Genomic DNA, 15,812 nt, shown 5'->3' with positions numbered 1-15,812 from the left:
TATCCCACCCACTGACAGGTGCCATGATAACCAGATAATCTGTGTTAGTCATCTCACCTGTCAGTGGTTATAATGTTATGGCTGATCGGTGTATACCAACACTGCAATTGAGCACCATATTGAACATGGACTGGATGTGGAAGATGTGTCCAGTCTCAATAGATATCTTCAATTAACATGGCACGTAACAATGAATCAGACGGGTAGTTATTGTCATAGCTCTGTGCAATTGTGGAAGAAGAGCCTCACAAAAACAAGTGACAATGTAAATAAGAAAAATAGTATTTCAGTGTGAGCTGCCATACTAAAATAACAGATTGAGAAGATCAACATTGCTCCTTATAATGACAGGGTGTTAAATTAGGGTTTATTTCCTGAAACCGATATTTTTTTCACAAACACAAAGGGGAAAATAAAAAAGAATGCATTAGAATAAAATGAGTCACAGTTTTACAACAGCCCATATTTAGAGTTGAGACTGTGATACTCAACAACAGTAAAAGGGAATGTTTCCTGAGATCCTCCCTGCCGCTTCTTCCCACAAACAGAAAATCTCCTGCTGGCTCCTGCAGTTGCAGAGGCTTTGAACTGAGATGAAAAAACTTAGAAAGCCGGCAGAGAGGCTACTGAGAGGGAACCAGAGAGGGATGCAGAGAGAGGAAAAACAGAGAAGTAAAAGATACTGTAGGTGATTGAGAATGAGACTGAGGCAAGATATTGAAAAGAGAAAATTAGAAGGAAAGAGAAAGAATGGGAGAGAGAGAAAGAGAGAGAGATAGACAGGTAGCAAAATGCTGCAAGTCCTCTATCACTTTCTGTTTCTCCTCTATCTTTTCTTCTTTGCCCTTCTTTGCTCCACACATTTCTCTCCACTTTTCTCCTCCTGTTTAGGTTCTACTTCTACTGTTCTCATGTTTTGGTTCAGCTCCCCTGTTTTCATCCCCTCTCTTTTCTCCCACTTCAAACAATCCACAAGTCTTCATTTGATCCTGTTTTGGAACAACAGCTTCTTCACACAGGGGCACACATGCACACAGAGAAACATTTCGAATGAAGGAGTTGTATCCCATAAAAGTGCAGCTTGACAAGCAAAATGAATCAAGTGAGCAAAGCAATGAGGAGGAGGCATGGCGAAAGGAGGGAAAGAAATAGAGAAAGAAAGAAGGGGTAAAGAAAGGGGAGAGGGAGAGGAAGAATCGAAGGGGATGAAGAGGCGTAGTCAAAGAAAACACTTGATAAAAGACAGAGGAGACACAAAAAAGACACAAAGACAGAGTAATGTAGAGATTAAGCGAGAAAGAAAATGGGAGGTGAAAAAATAGAGAGTCAAGTGGGTGAATGAAGAGGGGAAAAGAGAGAATGTGATGAGCCATCAGTGGGGCTACAATGAGTAAGCGACAGTGAGAGAGAGGAAGCGAGTGATCGGAGAAACAAAGAGAGGCAAATCAATACCTGCCCCCAAACCTGTAAACACACAGTGAGAAAAGGGATTAAACCCATAAAATGTGTTGGCTGGGTGAATTGCGCCAAGAGAGATATGCCTAAAAGACAAAGGGAAGGGATGGAGAGGCAGTAATGATGTGAGAAGGAGACCAGGAGAGCAATGGAAGAAGATAAAAGAGGACTGGAGCTGGGACAGAAGGACAAGGAAGAAAGGCACAGGGAGAAAGAGAAGAAGGGCTGGAGGGAGAGATTCAAAAAAGTAGGAAGACAGAAAGGAGGCAGGGGGACCAAAGTGTAAGAAAGAGCAGAGTGTGGAGATGTGAGAAGAAAGAAGAAAAGGATGGGGGAAAGGGAAAGGAGTCAATGATCGCAGTGACGGATGGAAGAGCAGAGGTGCGTAAGCAAGCAGGGATGAGAGTTACTCCTCCAGCCAACCCAGTTTATTCACAACAAAGGACAGACACAAAGAGAAAAGAGTTCAAAAACCTTCAATTACAGATACAAGTGTTCTTTGGGCATCACAGACCGTCAGAAATATTGCTCTAGAATATTAACTGCTAAAGTCAATTAGAGTGTTTTATTCTATTTTTGACAGCAGGAGTTTGATCCCTAATAACAAAGCTGTTAGTTGTTGGAAAACACTCATTAAAAAACACTCCCATTAGCTGTTGGCTAGCCACCAGATATTGTTCCTAGAGTCACACAACAGAAATTTAGAATGGCATGCTTTAAGAAAACTGGATTTGGAAAAGTGTGGTGTGCAGGTGTGTAGATTATTTTTAATGGGACTAACAACAAGCAGAACACGTTGTAGAATGGAGAAAAATAACATGGGAAAATTAAGCACTTTTTTTTTTAGTCTGGAGGATGACTTCAGGGAGATGCAAGGCTTCTTCAGGACACTGGTGACATACAAAGACAGAATTAGTAAACTGATTAGTTTGCTGCGAGCACTCGCGGTTGCCTAGGAACCGCAATGTTACAAACAATAGATATTTTTTAGTAGTTCAAAGCAATTTTTTGTTAATGGCACTTTGATTCTGCCTCCGAAAGACTGGTGGTTATAATGCAATAGAGAAACCGAAAAGAGAGTGTAAAAAACAATAAGAAAATAGGAAAAAAAGATTGACAGAGAAAAAACTAAATCAAGAGTTGGAGGGCAGGAACAAAACAAATTATAAAGAGGAATAGTCAAACATGGAAAGAAGGAGGATGTCTATTTGGTGTAGGTTTCGTACTATTATTGAAGCAGTATTTGTTGTTGTATTACATTCTATCCATAAATTGATCCATATGTTTTTTTTTTCCTGTTCATTTCAGTATGTGCTTATTGCCGCGTCTACTGTTTATATAGCATGTATGTGTTGCTTGTGCATGCATGTCTGTTTGTGCATCTCTCTCTCTCTCTCTCTCTCTCTCTCTTTCTCTCTGTATGTTTGTGTGCACTGTATATCATCATAGCAGAGTGAATGGAGCATGAAACCATCTGTCTCCTGGTTAGATGAGAATTACGCTGACTTTATTAGATGTTTGAAACAATGCAGATGGTTGTCATTATCTTAGGGAGTTAGGCACACTCATGCACGCACGCACACTCACAGATGTTGATCAGCGTGTTAAGAAGTGACACGCACAGACTTCTATGCTCATACAACACACTCGCATGTGTGGACACACACTCAGATGCGTGTAATCATACATGCACACAGTGGGTCTCCTAAAATCCTTTGAAGCTGGTGGAACATCATCAGGCATAAACAATATGTTGTCATGTTATCAAGGCCTCCATTCTCTGTAAATAACAGATGCTTTTTTAAGGGAAAATAATCGATTTGATCTGCTGGACCATTTGATATCAGCATTGGTCATGTATACTAGCAGTTATGAAATCAAGTTTCAAAGTAGCTGTAGGTTTGTGTGAATCATTAGCATTACATAAACAGCAATCCCACATAGTGAGTCCCAAGTATAAATATGTATTTCTTCCTAAAATCCCCAATGTAGGACATGATGGAAAAGTTGTCTTGCGGATAATATTGTCATTATGTAATTTAGCAGACTTGTTAACTCCAGAGTGGAAACACAAATCATCACAGGCAATGCCAAACTGAACATGTCCTTTCAGAAACTCTCAGTCCATATGGAAACCATGGTTTGTCTTTTGGTTAAGCAACTTAAATGTGGTGACCTAAGTCATCTGCTGCTTTACGACAGTAAATACTCATCGGGATCACAGCTGACTGCTGCTTTTGCTGTTCTTTGTTTTTACTTGATGTCTCACCTCCCATGTGCAGCCATCTTGTCATATGCCTTTGTGAATCTCTCATAGTAAGCACTTTTTTTTTTTACTATACATCAGAGATTAAAGATGGGGACCACAGGGTGTGGCTCATTGATCAGCTGGGGTAGACACCAGCCCCAACATTACTGAATACAAAACTACCTGGCTTCAGTAAATGGCTATTTTTTTTCGTTAAAGGTTTGTATAATTCAACTTTTTATTCAGATGGGCATTGTCTCAATTGTTCATATTTTCCACATATAGTGCTACACATACACCAGGGACAAGTGTTGACTGCTGTTTTGTCTTCACTTTGACAGTCTGAGAGTTCATTGTGTTATTTGGTGCTGATTTATTTAGCTCTACTGAAGATAAAATTGCAGATGTTAGCAAAAGATCAAATGATGTATAAATATCCCAATAAACAGCATTAGCTATTACTGACATACTGTTTGTTTAACTGTCTATGTCTGTTTTGTACTGCTAAGAAGTAGTAGAAGTGTACTTGAAGTACAAAAGTATTATCAAGTATCAAAAGTAAACTCATATACTCATTATGATCATTTCAGAATACTGTGTAACATTTAGGGGAATCTATTGGTGGAAATGGGAAAAAAAATAATCTTTTTGTATAAACACCTAAAAATAAGAATAATTTTTCATTACTTTAGAATGAGCCATTTAGGTTACCAAGCACTTGCTCTTTCATGTTTTTCCCACGTTTTGCAGCCTCTATAGTTTTTCATACACACTTGGAAGACTGAGCTGTATTCAATTGGTTGCTATCTACAACTTCACCACTAGATGCCACTGAATCCTACACACTGGTTCTGTGAATGTGTAAAAATGGAAATACTCAAGTAAAGTACAAGTACCTAAAAATGTTACTATTTTTATGATAACTTGAGTACAGTACTGTACGTTATCTTTTACATCCTTGTGTTTGTGTTTTAGTGATTCAGTGTGGACCTCCTCCTCAAGTACATCATGGGAAAGTGGAAGGAACTGACCATTCATGGGGATCGAGTGTTAGCTACAGTTGTTTCCATGGTTATCAGTTATCCACTCCTGCTGTGTTAACCTGTGAGGGGAATGGGACATGGACAGGAGAGATACCACAGTGTCTGCGTGAGTTATCTGGCCTGCCCTTTAGTAACTTTAATTGATCACTGTTTCCCCTTCAGTAATGTCAGTAGTTCACAGAAAGCAGAAGTCCTAATTGTACCTTTTGTCTCATTGAAGCTGTCCTTTGTGGAGATCCTGGCTCTCCTGGAGGAGGATTCAGAGAGGGGAACATCTTTTCCTACCGGTCAGTGGTTAGATATAGCTGTTAGCTAACAAGCCTTTTTGAAATACCTGTGCTTCATTAAAATTACGAGTAAAATGTTTGTAGCAGCTTACTGTGACTGATATTGTTTTTTATATGCCTACAGACATATTGCCACTCAAACAGGATTGTCACATTTGCTGCGGTGAACTAAAATTAATGCATTAAGACACTGTTGATAATTACTCAAGATTTGCTGCACGTGCTTCAAAATACATGTGATTTAATTTAAATTATATAGTTTGTCTTTACTGCGAAACCACCTTGGGAAGTATTCTTTGTTCCATCAAGGTTACCAAATGTTGACTCAACAAGGTATATCTAAAAATAGATTAGACATTTTGTCTGGATGTCAGTTTGAAACATTGCAACGACAAAATAGATTTTGTTTTTTGAGCAAAAACAAGAAAACGATGTCGGCTAAAGGTGAAGTGGTTAGACTGCAGAAACATCTTACATATCATACCCTTAGCTGTCTGATGGGCATCAAACCACACCTAAAATGATCAAGTAGAAACATTGAAGCCATATTTTATTATTTTGCATGAGTTATTTTGTTATGTTTTGTGTGAGTAATTACATTTTTGTTTCCCTATGCAGGTCAGAGGTCAGGTTCTACTGCCAAGCCCCCTACTTGCTTGTAGGCTCTGTTTCCAGAGTCTGTCAAGCTGATGGAATTTGGAGTGGCCAACAACCAGCCTGTATAGGTAATTAAAGACTACCACCACAAGAACACTAAATAATGTTTGCCCTCAAACACGCTGCAAGCATATGTGTCAGTTTTAAAAATGTAATCAGTATAGTGCCGTAATGATTATTAGCTTTAGACTAGCTGTATATCATACCACTTTATAACACATTAAGTTTTTATAATATAGTGATTACAGCAAAGTTATTACTACAGTGTGTCTCCACTGCCATCATTACAGCAGACTCAATTTCAATGGTGTATGGACTGTATGTCTAAAGAACAGAAGGTTACTATAAATCCATATAATACCTTCAAATTAGACAACTCAATGCTGCACGTCAAAAAGGTGGGTTAATCATGGTCATCATCTCTGAGGCTGTGTGAGAAAATGATTGAACACCTGTTTTTGTGTTTGTTCATTTTTTTAGTTTACCCATCTCATCAGTGTTATTCACTACAGGCTAAAGATACAGTCTAGGAAAATCTAACAACTATCATTCTAACAAGATGTGTGCATCGCTGTGGTGTGATGCTATATCACAATTATTAGGCTTTAAAAATACTTTGTCTTGACTGACATGACAAAACTGGCAGGGAATTTAGTTAATTTTTTTTACTGCATAAAGCTTGTTTGTGCTTACTTTCGATGGGAAAGGTGAATAACATAGTCACCAACACTTTTAACACCCTTCTGCATCACACACAGAAAAGCCTGCATAAATCTGAGAAACATTACCAGAATTGAGTGTTTATGTAAATTTGAAATATTACATATTACAATCTTTCCATAATTGTGAGGAACAGACATTTTGTTTACTGCAAAGAAAAACATTTAATCAACAAGTTATGAATAAAATTGTGTGAAATCAGATTATTGGTAAACAAGATTGTGAAGCATACTCTACACATTTTAGCATTAGTATTCTTGTGGAGATAGAGCTGAAGAATCAATAGATCAATAGATAAAGTGTGTAGTTTTGATGTCAACATTTGGTTTTTATAACGATTTTATCTTAGAAAGCATTCATTTCTTGAGTGAAATGTAGGTTGTTGTGGTGAAAGCATGGAGCTTATTTTGGAACAAGTTGTGAAATCACAAGGAAAAAAGCTGAATTATTGTGTAAGAGCTGAAGTGGAAAGAAGCCTTGTACCAACACCACAGCCATCACAGAAATTCTGTCATGTTCCACCTATATAAATAGCTGTATCTGTCATACATAACTGTAAAATGGATCCATGGCGGCACCCAAATGCCCTGACTAGTATTCAATTACTCCTTATTTCAATACTAATACTTATAATTTCCATTTTATGCCACTTTATTCCTTTGATCAACTACATTTCAGATGGAAATATTGTCCTTTCTACGTTACTAAATGTGTCTGACCTACAGGTTACTTTGCAGATGAAGGTTTTACTCACAAAACTGTCTGTTAAGTTTGTAGAATATAATGTGTTGTGCTACTGCTGAGGCTCTGTATACCTTTGCCACGACATGTATATATAATATGAAGAGTATGTATAAAAAATGTGAGCGCATACAATACTCAGTGTTTATGTGTATGTGTGTGTGTGTAGACCCAGCCTTCAACAGCTGTCGTGATCCAGGAACTCCAGCCTATGGTATCCCGGTCATAGCACAAGGCTTTCAGGTGAGAAATATATCAGTTGACTCTTAAAACGTCTAGAAATCCTCATGTGTAAATATACTGACATGAATTTTATGAATTCTAAATAAGAAATTATTCAATTGAATTGCAAATTGTAAACTGTATACAATGATTTTGTAGGTATGTAGGTTAAGTGTCAATGCTTAACATCTGAACTTGTTGAGGAGCTGTTAAAAGGATGTAAAGATGTGAGGATGACACATTTTTGTAGACCATGAAAAGAAATAGCAGCAGCATTTTACTGCTTTTATGAGATCCAAGGATGCGCCGAGGCAAGGTCAAAATGATTTGCAATAATGCAAGCAGGATGACTAAATGCATGAATATTAAACTTCATCAGAGATACAATATTTTACAAAGTTTCTCTGTAGGAAAAACAAGAGCCAATCAAATACTTTACATAGAGGTCAAAAGTAAAGCCCTGGTCAAAAGTAGTACCCAGATTACTAAAATTAGTCCTTACAGATGACAAAGAGAGTCAATATTTTCTTTGATCTTAAGGACCAGGCTATTTAGAGCACAGATAAGTACCTGTTGATGGAATATATTGGCCATACAATCCTTAGTGGAATTCAAGCAAACATGCAAATCCTTCAATTTGTGAAGGTATAATTGGATATTATCCACCTATATTTCCCTTGACATTCAAAGAGAGGAAGCACCGACATTATTCAGGACTAACATCCACTAAAAGAGAAAGAAGTACAAATAAAAGTAGATATATTTGTTGTTGTGTTTTATTAGATTTAAAGAGCAGTGAGTTTTTATTTTTATTGTGATTGTAAAGATTTTTTTTTTTTAATTAAATGGCAACTACCACTTGCTGATGACTGTGGCAGGTCTTCGGAAACTATAGGGTTATCAGTGAATAAAGAGGACTTTTTATTCTGCTTTTACATCATGTAGGTTGGCAGTAAGATTTCATTTAAATGCCGCAAGAACTACCACATCCTTGGTTCCACCACAAGAACGTGCCTTGAAAACTTAACCTGGAGTGGAACTCAACCTGAGTGCATAGGTAAAAAAGTCTGTTTTTGTTACTCTGTGCCTTAATATTATTTGTCCTTATAATTGTGTGTGTTAATTCAGTTTAATTTTATGTTGATGTTTATGTTACATTTTATTCAATACTTATTTTTTTAGAGAGGAAAAACAATGTCTGTGTTTTTTTTTCTCTTCCTCATCAATCAGCCCATTCATGCAGACAGCCAGAGACGCCCAGTAATGTAGATGTTCGATCTATGGACCTTCCTACCTTGGGATATACGCTGATCTACACCTGTCAAGATGGTTTCTATCTGGCCGGGGGCTCAGAGCACAGAACCTGCAAAAGTGATGGGAGATGGTCGGGCAAACCCCCACTCTGTAAAGGTATTCAGATCCTATCTTGAAAATGCGCTGCTTGTATAAACTGGGCGGACGTTGAGCCTAAAATCTAAAGTGGATGTCATAATCCCATATGGTTTAAGATAAATACATATTATCACCCTGATATTATTGCTATGCTCTCGTAAATCTGCCTCAGGTGTACCATGAATGCTGGGATGAACCACATACTCGTGGTTCTAAGATAAGAAGCGGATAGCTGTGAATACTGTGATTTATGACAACAAAACAATCAGGTTTACAACCAGACAGGAAATAGACTGCCACTTGTTTTCTGCTTCGTGTCTTGGTCCCCTTTTGTCCGTGGAACCCTAGAACTGACAAATATCAATGTGTAATGGTCAGTTAGATTATGATGAACACTTATCATACATTCTCAGTCCTGTCACACATTAAATATTTGTTCCCAACCGTATCTATACCAAATCTACTGTCAGTAAGCTTAATGAGCTAAACTAAAACTTATTGTTATTCTGTATTTCAGTTGGAGTGAAAGTCAATCCCAAAGGAAGAGGAGAGTCAGATGTCCAGAAGAACAAGATTCGAGGTATGCCATATAAACTACAACACACATATACATTGTTGTGCTTAAACCACAGATGTACTGTATATATACTTATTGCACTTGCTTATTTTTTTTTGGCAGCTGGAATGCTGTTTATCATACTGTTTTTAATAAACAGGATTTCCCAGGGATGAATGGCTATTGCGGTAGGAGGTTCTAGTGAGTTTTGACTACAAGGTTCTTCTGTCTGGACAAGCAGTCTTGTTTCAGATTTATAGGAAAAAGGCATGGGCAGAGTAAATAAATCAGAGAAAACATTCAGGTGCAATACCATGTAATAGTTTGTAAGTTTGAAGTAAGATTTTATAATCAATATATGCATTTAGAGGGAGCCAGTCAGGAGAGACTAACACCAGAGAAAAATAACAAAGTTGTGTGATCTTTGCAAGAATCCTGAAGCTGCTGAGTTTTGAATAAGTCATAATTGTCAGTGTAGGATTCAGACAAGCAGAGACAAACCCACTGGAGCAGTCAATTTTGAAGGAACCAACCACAAAGGGTTAATCCTAATCCTGACCCTGCCCCTTATTTAGTCATTGGTTCAGTTATTTTACTTGTGTCTGGTTGCAAAGGTTTGTGTGATAAGAATGCTGAACTTGATCCTGTTAAACTAAGACAATCACACAGTGTTACTGCTGATGCTTTGAGACAGTGGTGGTACTGTTAACAGCAGTTTTAAATCATGTCAAGCTGTAAATGGTTCTTCTTGTTTTTGTTTCTGTGTCTCCATTATAGTTCCAGTGGATGTGTTCTCTCCAAACTCTGAGTGGAGCGGGTTTTATGAATATCTAGGCAAGAGACAGGCCACCACATTTACAGTTGCTGGGTTCAATGCTACCAGTGGGAGAGTGAACGTCACATTACTGGAGACCAGCGGCGTGTCAATCAGACTGTCAGGTAAAAAAACAAAACAAATAAAACATTAATGTTACTAAGAGTTACATACTCATTAGTCCGAGTAACCTCCCAAAAGAGCTATCATTATGTTATTTTAATGCTTTTAGATCTTCCAAAACATGTTTTAAAAAATCTCTGCACACCTAAATGTGTGACAAGAGCGTCTCTGTCTGTACGTGATGGGGGTTGGACAGGCCGAAACACAATTTAATCAATAAAAAATTTAATCAGTAAAAAATAATTTCCAGCAAAAAGCGAGAAAGTGTGCAGGAAAGCTTTTCTTTTCAAAGCTTTCAAATCTTGAATACGAATACATAAAACTGAACCAATAAACTAATTTCTTCAGTTTTTATTTTCTGAGATTAAATTTGCATCAAAGCCTGTCATGTGTTAGAAGTCATAAAACCTACATGAAATAGAAAATACTTTCCCCAAATGATCCTGAACAAGATAAGCAGATATAGAGAATGGATGGGTAATACATTATTTCCTGTAGTACTGAAATGATAGCTAAATGAAAATAAAATGTCTGACTGCAAAGGAGCACTGTAATATCACCTTTGTTTTCAGTGAGGTAAAAAGAGCAAATACATTCCAGAAGTGGAAGATTTGCAGACTTAAAATGCAGTGTAAATAACACAAGCGGAGTTACTACTGGAGGTGTAAATACACAGCAGGTTAGTAAAGATCCAGCTTTCATTCACACTTATTAGAAAGGGATCACTGATATCTATGTAGACATTGGCACAATATATTGCACCCAAGTACAAAAAAAATTTGTTTTTGTGCAAGAGCTGTGGAGCACACAGAAAAGATAAACAGGTTATTAATACGTTAAATAATATAACATGCAGGGGCAGTGATGGGAATTATGAACCACCTGGCAAGTTGTGTGCCTGGGCTTCTCTGCACCAATGCATCTGCAGAGTCCCCGCACCAGTCTTAGGGCCAAACTATTACCTGAGCAACATAACGCCCACTGTAGTGCTCCACTGCACATGATGTATTTTTTATTCATATGTACGGTAGCCAAATTGATTGCATTACAGTAGAATGAATGACAGGTTGACGAAACAGGTAAAGCTGCACTTTTAAGTGAAATCCTCCAGAACAGTAGTGTTTAAGCAACTGAGAGAAACTGTCTCACTCACCCACTGACACTCATGTATGTTTTGACATTTCACAATGATGCTTCACAATCAATAGTTCAGCTTGATCCCAGGGTCATGAAAGATTTTCTGCAGGTGAGAGACAAGGGCTCTCAATGTATAAAATGATTTCATTTTGAATCTGTGATGTTTCTTTTACATGGACTTGTCATATTGAATAGCAACAGTCTCTGCATTGGCACTTTAGTTAACCAAGTAGAGACATGTAGCTGAAGGGTAAATGTCACCCTTTCCCCCAGTAATGTGTCAGGTGCTTGGTAAAGGAAATAGAGTATGATAATTCAAAATGTCATGGTGTCTCCTTTTCTCTGTTTGGCAGTCAACCTGTCTGTCTGTTTGTCAACCTCCCATGGTACCTTTGCCTCAATCTCTTTTTCTTTTTCTTGCCAAGTGCCAACACAAATTAGTTAAGTTTCTTTTATTCAAATGATACCAGGTTCAGGCACTAACCACATTCTTTGTACCTCTGTACCTCTATACATCTATTCAATGCAGGTACCTACAAATCAGAGGAAAACCAGCTGCTGTTGAAGGTCTACCAGGTGAAGGGGCCGACAGAGCATTACCTCAGCAAGTTTAAAAACGACAACTGGGCTATGGATGGATATGTAAGACAAACTTCCTCGTATTTTCTGTATCAAGCATTTTAATTTAAAAAGTTTGTCTGACATTTACACATTAATAACCAAATCAATATCACATAATAATGTAAATATTTTTGGACAACCGAACTGTGATAACAGGAACTGAACGAATCATTAAAGTCGATGCCCTACTGTTGCACCATCCACACCACATTACTCACCCCACACCCACTAAGTTCTTGCAAGAGAGGTGTATTGAAATGCCAGACAAATCCACAGTCACATTATGCAAAACAGTTTTTGAAATACAATGAACTCTAATTAACATCTGTAGTTTACCAATAAGCTTTTGTTTCCATATCAAAGGTGTAAGAAATAAGTTATTCCATAAAATGATCACCATTAGCTGAAGTTGTTAAAAGTAATCATAAATTCCAGTATATATGCATTTGTTACCACATCTACAATATAGTTGAAATGAAAGTGCTGTCACCTTTTCCTTTTATTAGTCTATCCACCATGTTTACTGTCTTTCAAACTGGTATATGCTAAATACTACAGTGTGGTACGAAATTAAGACATCTAATAATTAAGAATTTGCAAAGTTTGCTGTTATAAAGAATGGAGGTTTATCTCCTACATGTCATATCTAATGGTCATCTGTCATAGGTGGTGATTGTTTGTGACAATTGGGAACAGCAGGACAGCTTTTCCACCAACTATGTCAAATGTTATTCTTCATAGGCATTTTAAAGGAATGTTTTTTTTTCCACTTTCTTGACGAGAGTTACTTGAAATTATCAGTACAACTCTACTGTGTGTACTGTGAATATGAAGCTACATCCAACAGATGGCAAGCTTAGGTTAGTATAAAGACTGGAAACGGAGGGAAAGAGCTAGCTTGGCCAAAGATTTAAAAGAAATCTCCCTACCAGCACTTCTAAATCTCACTAATTAAGATGTTATATCTTGTTGGTTTTATTAATGAAATGACACATCTGGGGCTCAGATTTTGTTGAATTATTCCGTATTTCCTCTGTGTATTCACAATTTCTATTTGATGTGCATAAATTGTTTTTTCCTTCATTGGACTATGACTGTATTCAATAAGCTACATTGAATTGAATATAAATATTGAATGCTGAGTGTCTAGACAAAGAAAAAAAAAAGATGCAAAGCTTTGTGGTTCCATGTAGACTGTTTAACTGGGACTTCTTAAGATCATGTCTGCAACTGGGGAATGGATTAAAAATCTGATCCTGTTTGAGGAGAGAGGTTGGGTTGGAGGAACCAAGTGGGGAGATTGTAAAAGATAGTAGCAGGCAGGGATGGTTGAAAAAGGATGTAAGAAGGAAAGAAGGAGACACGTAGACAGCCAATTTATCATGTCTCGAATGACAGAAAGAGTGAGGGCGGAGAAGAGTCAGGCTAATAATGGCCAAGTTGTGATTCCTGAAAAACAATCTTTTACACTTAGAAGATGAAATTTCGATTGTCGATTTGTGGGTAAAACATTGCTGCTTCAATCTCCAAACAAGAGATTGTGGAGAGGGGAGAAGGAGGTGGGGACAGGGACACTGGTTACTGTTGACGAGGGAAGAGGACAGGATGAAACCTGGCACTCACAATGGATACAGCATAATGTGAAATCCTCAAAAACAAAAAAACAAAAATGTTTATTGAATTTATTGTCACAGTAAAAAACCAAAGAACACATTGAATGATTGTTTGATTGTTTTGATTCATAAAACAATATCATTACTTTATACAAAAGCAATTTGCTGGCTCATCCACCAGACTACCTCTGTGGCAAGTTTGTTTTACCAGCACTTTGTACCTCCATCATATAATAATTCAAACATGTACATTATCTCCCACTGTATGTGCTCATATTAATCATATTTTATTTTTATTTTTTTTCAGGTTACTGCAGAATCAGACCAGAAGACTTTTGTCTACCAAGGACATATTCACAGTAAAGACTTTGGCAAGTTCCATTTGACGAGGCAAGGTGGGTAATAACAGTCACAACAAACAATACAGCCTTGACCTTTCTAGAAAACAATGTCATTCGGAAATGGTGTAAAGACTATAATATGCAGTCCAATTGAAGAAATAGTATTGAAATGTTTTCATTAGCATTAAAATGGATGTAATTTTGGACTGAGAAAACATGAGAAGCAAAGCACTATTACACATGCACAAAAGGATGTTTGTATGTTATGTGTTCATGCATGTGTGGGTTTAACTGTGTCTGTATCACCAGGCCCTGTAACCACGGCACTAGATCCATCCAACCCCTATACAAACAGCAGCTCTGTGGCTGCAGCCATCTTAGTTCCTTTCTTTGCCCTCATCCTGTCTGGATTTGCCTTCTACCTCTACAAGCACAGGTAAGCTATATCCTCGATGTAAATCCATCAGAGAAAAACAGACAGCCAGCAGAGTAGAATACAAAACAGGTGTTTGTCCTCTGGCTTGCCTGCTGTCTCTGTGAAAAGAAGAGGTTAGATAATTAAGTGTAATAAAGTAAAAGGGAAAAAATATTAGCTCCAATATTAGCTCCAATTTCTTTTTAATTATAATATACACATGAACTGCATCTCAATCAGTTGATCCTAAACGTGTTCACCTTGTGAATAAATTTAAGAAAATATCCGCCTTTAATTGTTTCCTCATGCAGATATTACTTCATAATTTTCACTGCATTTGAAGGGCTTAGTTTAATATTACTTTTTTAGTGCACCATTATTCCCTAATTTGCTTTGTCTAACTGTAATTTATTTTATACATTTCCATGAAACACCAACTTTAACCTATTTAAAATGTGCCTTTATATTGTATTATGGTCTCTTAGGGTCCTATTGCTTAAACTCTCACTGCATATGTGCCTTTAATCAAATGTTAGTGCACCATGGTGCGACCTCTTATTCTGAGGGGTTGGCACCAAAACTTGAGCCTGTATTTATCAAGCTCTTCAAAGTAAGAAATGTATCCGGACACATATTTTGTCCTACTCTAAATTTTTGGGGTCAGAACGTTTTTTCAACTTCATTAACCTTAGAAAGTCACGCTACGTTTTCCGGATTAAGCAGATAACTCACTGGTTAGGCGTTTACAGGAGGTGGCAACTGAATTTAAAAACAATGAGTGTCTTTAAAGATAAGGATTTAAATGCCTTTGGATTAATTTTGTTAAGGTTGCAATGCCCTATTCGCAAAACTTCTTAAATAAGTTACTGTACACTGAATTGGCGACAGTGAAATGCATATATACCAGTGGTACTTTACAAATGTGATGGCATTTATTGGACTCTAAAGCATCAATTAGAGGAAAACCTTTACTTTTTACTGAGTGTAAGTGTCCAAAACGTACTAAATAACTACAAGACCCACTTTGAAGATAATTCAATTCAATTCAATTCAATTTTATTTGTATAGCGCCAATTTCATAACAGAAGTTATCTCAGGACAAATGTGAGAGATCCTCCTCCTGTGTACATTAAAGGGTTAGTCTGTAAGAGGCAGACGTCAGACGGCGAAGACGATTAAGTATTTCGTCTTACAAATCAGTACTAATAAAACACATCACTTAGAACTGCATGAAGGCGGCGAGAAACAGTGCAGCGCAGAGTGACACACAGGAAGCAAATCTAAGACTATTAAAAATGCATATAGAATGTGGACGCTAAAATAAGTTAAGTTAAATAAAATTTTAAACCTTGTAGTGCTTTTATACAGGATTACTAACCGCACCCCTGCTCCTCATTTGTAGTATTATGTCGTTCCTTGTTAGAATT

At 37.3% G+C, this 15,812-nt stretch overlaps 1 protein-coding gene across 1 annotated transcript in view; it reads left to right on the top strand.

Moving 5' to 3' along the window:
* LOC118320938 (CUB and sushi domain-containing protein 1-like) overlaps positions 1-15,812 on the top strand; it is a 263,711-nt gene that overhangs the window by 241,320 nt on the left and 6,579 nt on the right. The window contains exons 63-73 of the mRNA XM_035652065.1: positions 4,679-4,852; positions 4,967-5,033; positions 5,652-5,758; positions 7,321-7,394; positions 8,319-8,430; positions 8,604-8,783; positions 9,283-9,345; positions 10,099-10,260; positions 11,925-12,037; positions 13,937-14,024; positions 14,280-14,406. Of these exons, the coding sequence (XP_035507958.1) occupies positions 4,679-4,852; positions 4,967-5,033; positions 5,652-5,758; positions 7,321-7,394; positions 8,319-8,430; positions 8,604-8,783; positions 9,283-9,345; positions 10,099-10,260; positions 11,925-12,037; positions 13,937-14,024; positions 14,280-14,406 (1,267 nt within the window). The remainder of the gene's footprint in view (positions 1-4,678; positions 4,853-4,966; positions 5,034-5,651; positions 5,759-7,320; positions 7,395-8,318; positions 8,431-8,603; positions 8,784-9,282; positions 9,346-10,098; positions 10,261-11,924; positions 12,038-13,936; positions 14,025-14,279; positions 14,407-15,812) is intronic.

The sequence above is a fragment of the Morone saxatilis genome, unplaced genomic scaffold (genome assembly GCF_004916995.1).
Source record: "Morone saxatilis isolate NCDOM2014 unplaced genomic scaffold, NCSU_SB_2.0 Contig11, whole genome shotgun sequence".
Classification (NCBI taxonomy): Eukaryota; Metazoa; Chordata; class Actinopteri; family Moronidae; genus Morone; species Morone saxatilis.
Note: the sequence above shows the minus strand (reverse complement) of the source record. Positions and strands in the feature narration are given on the sequence as shown.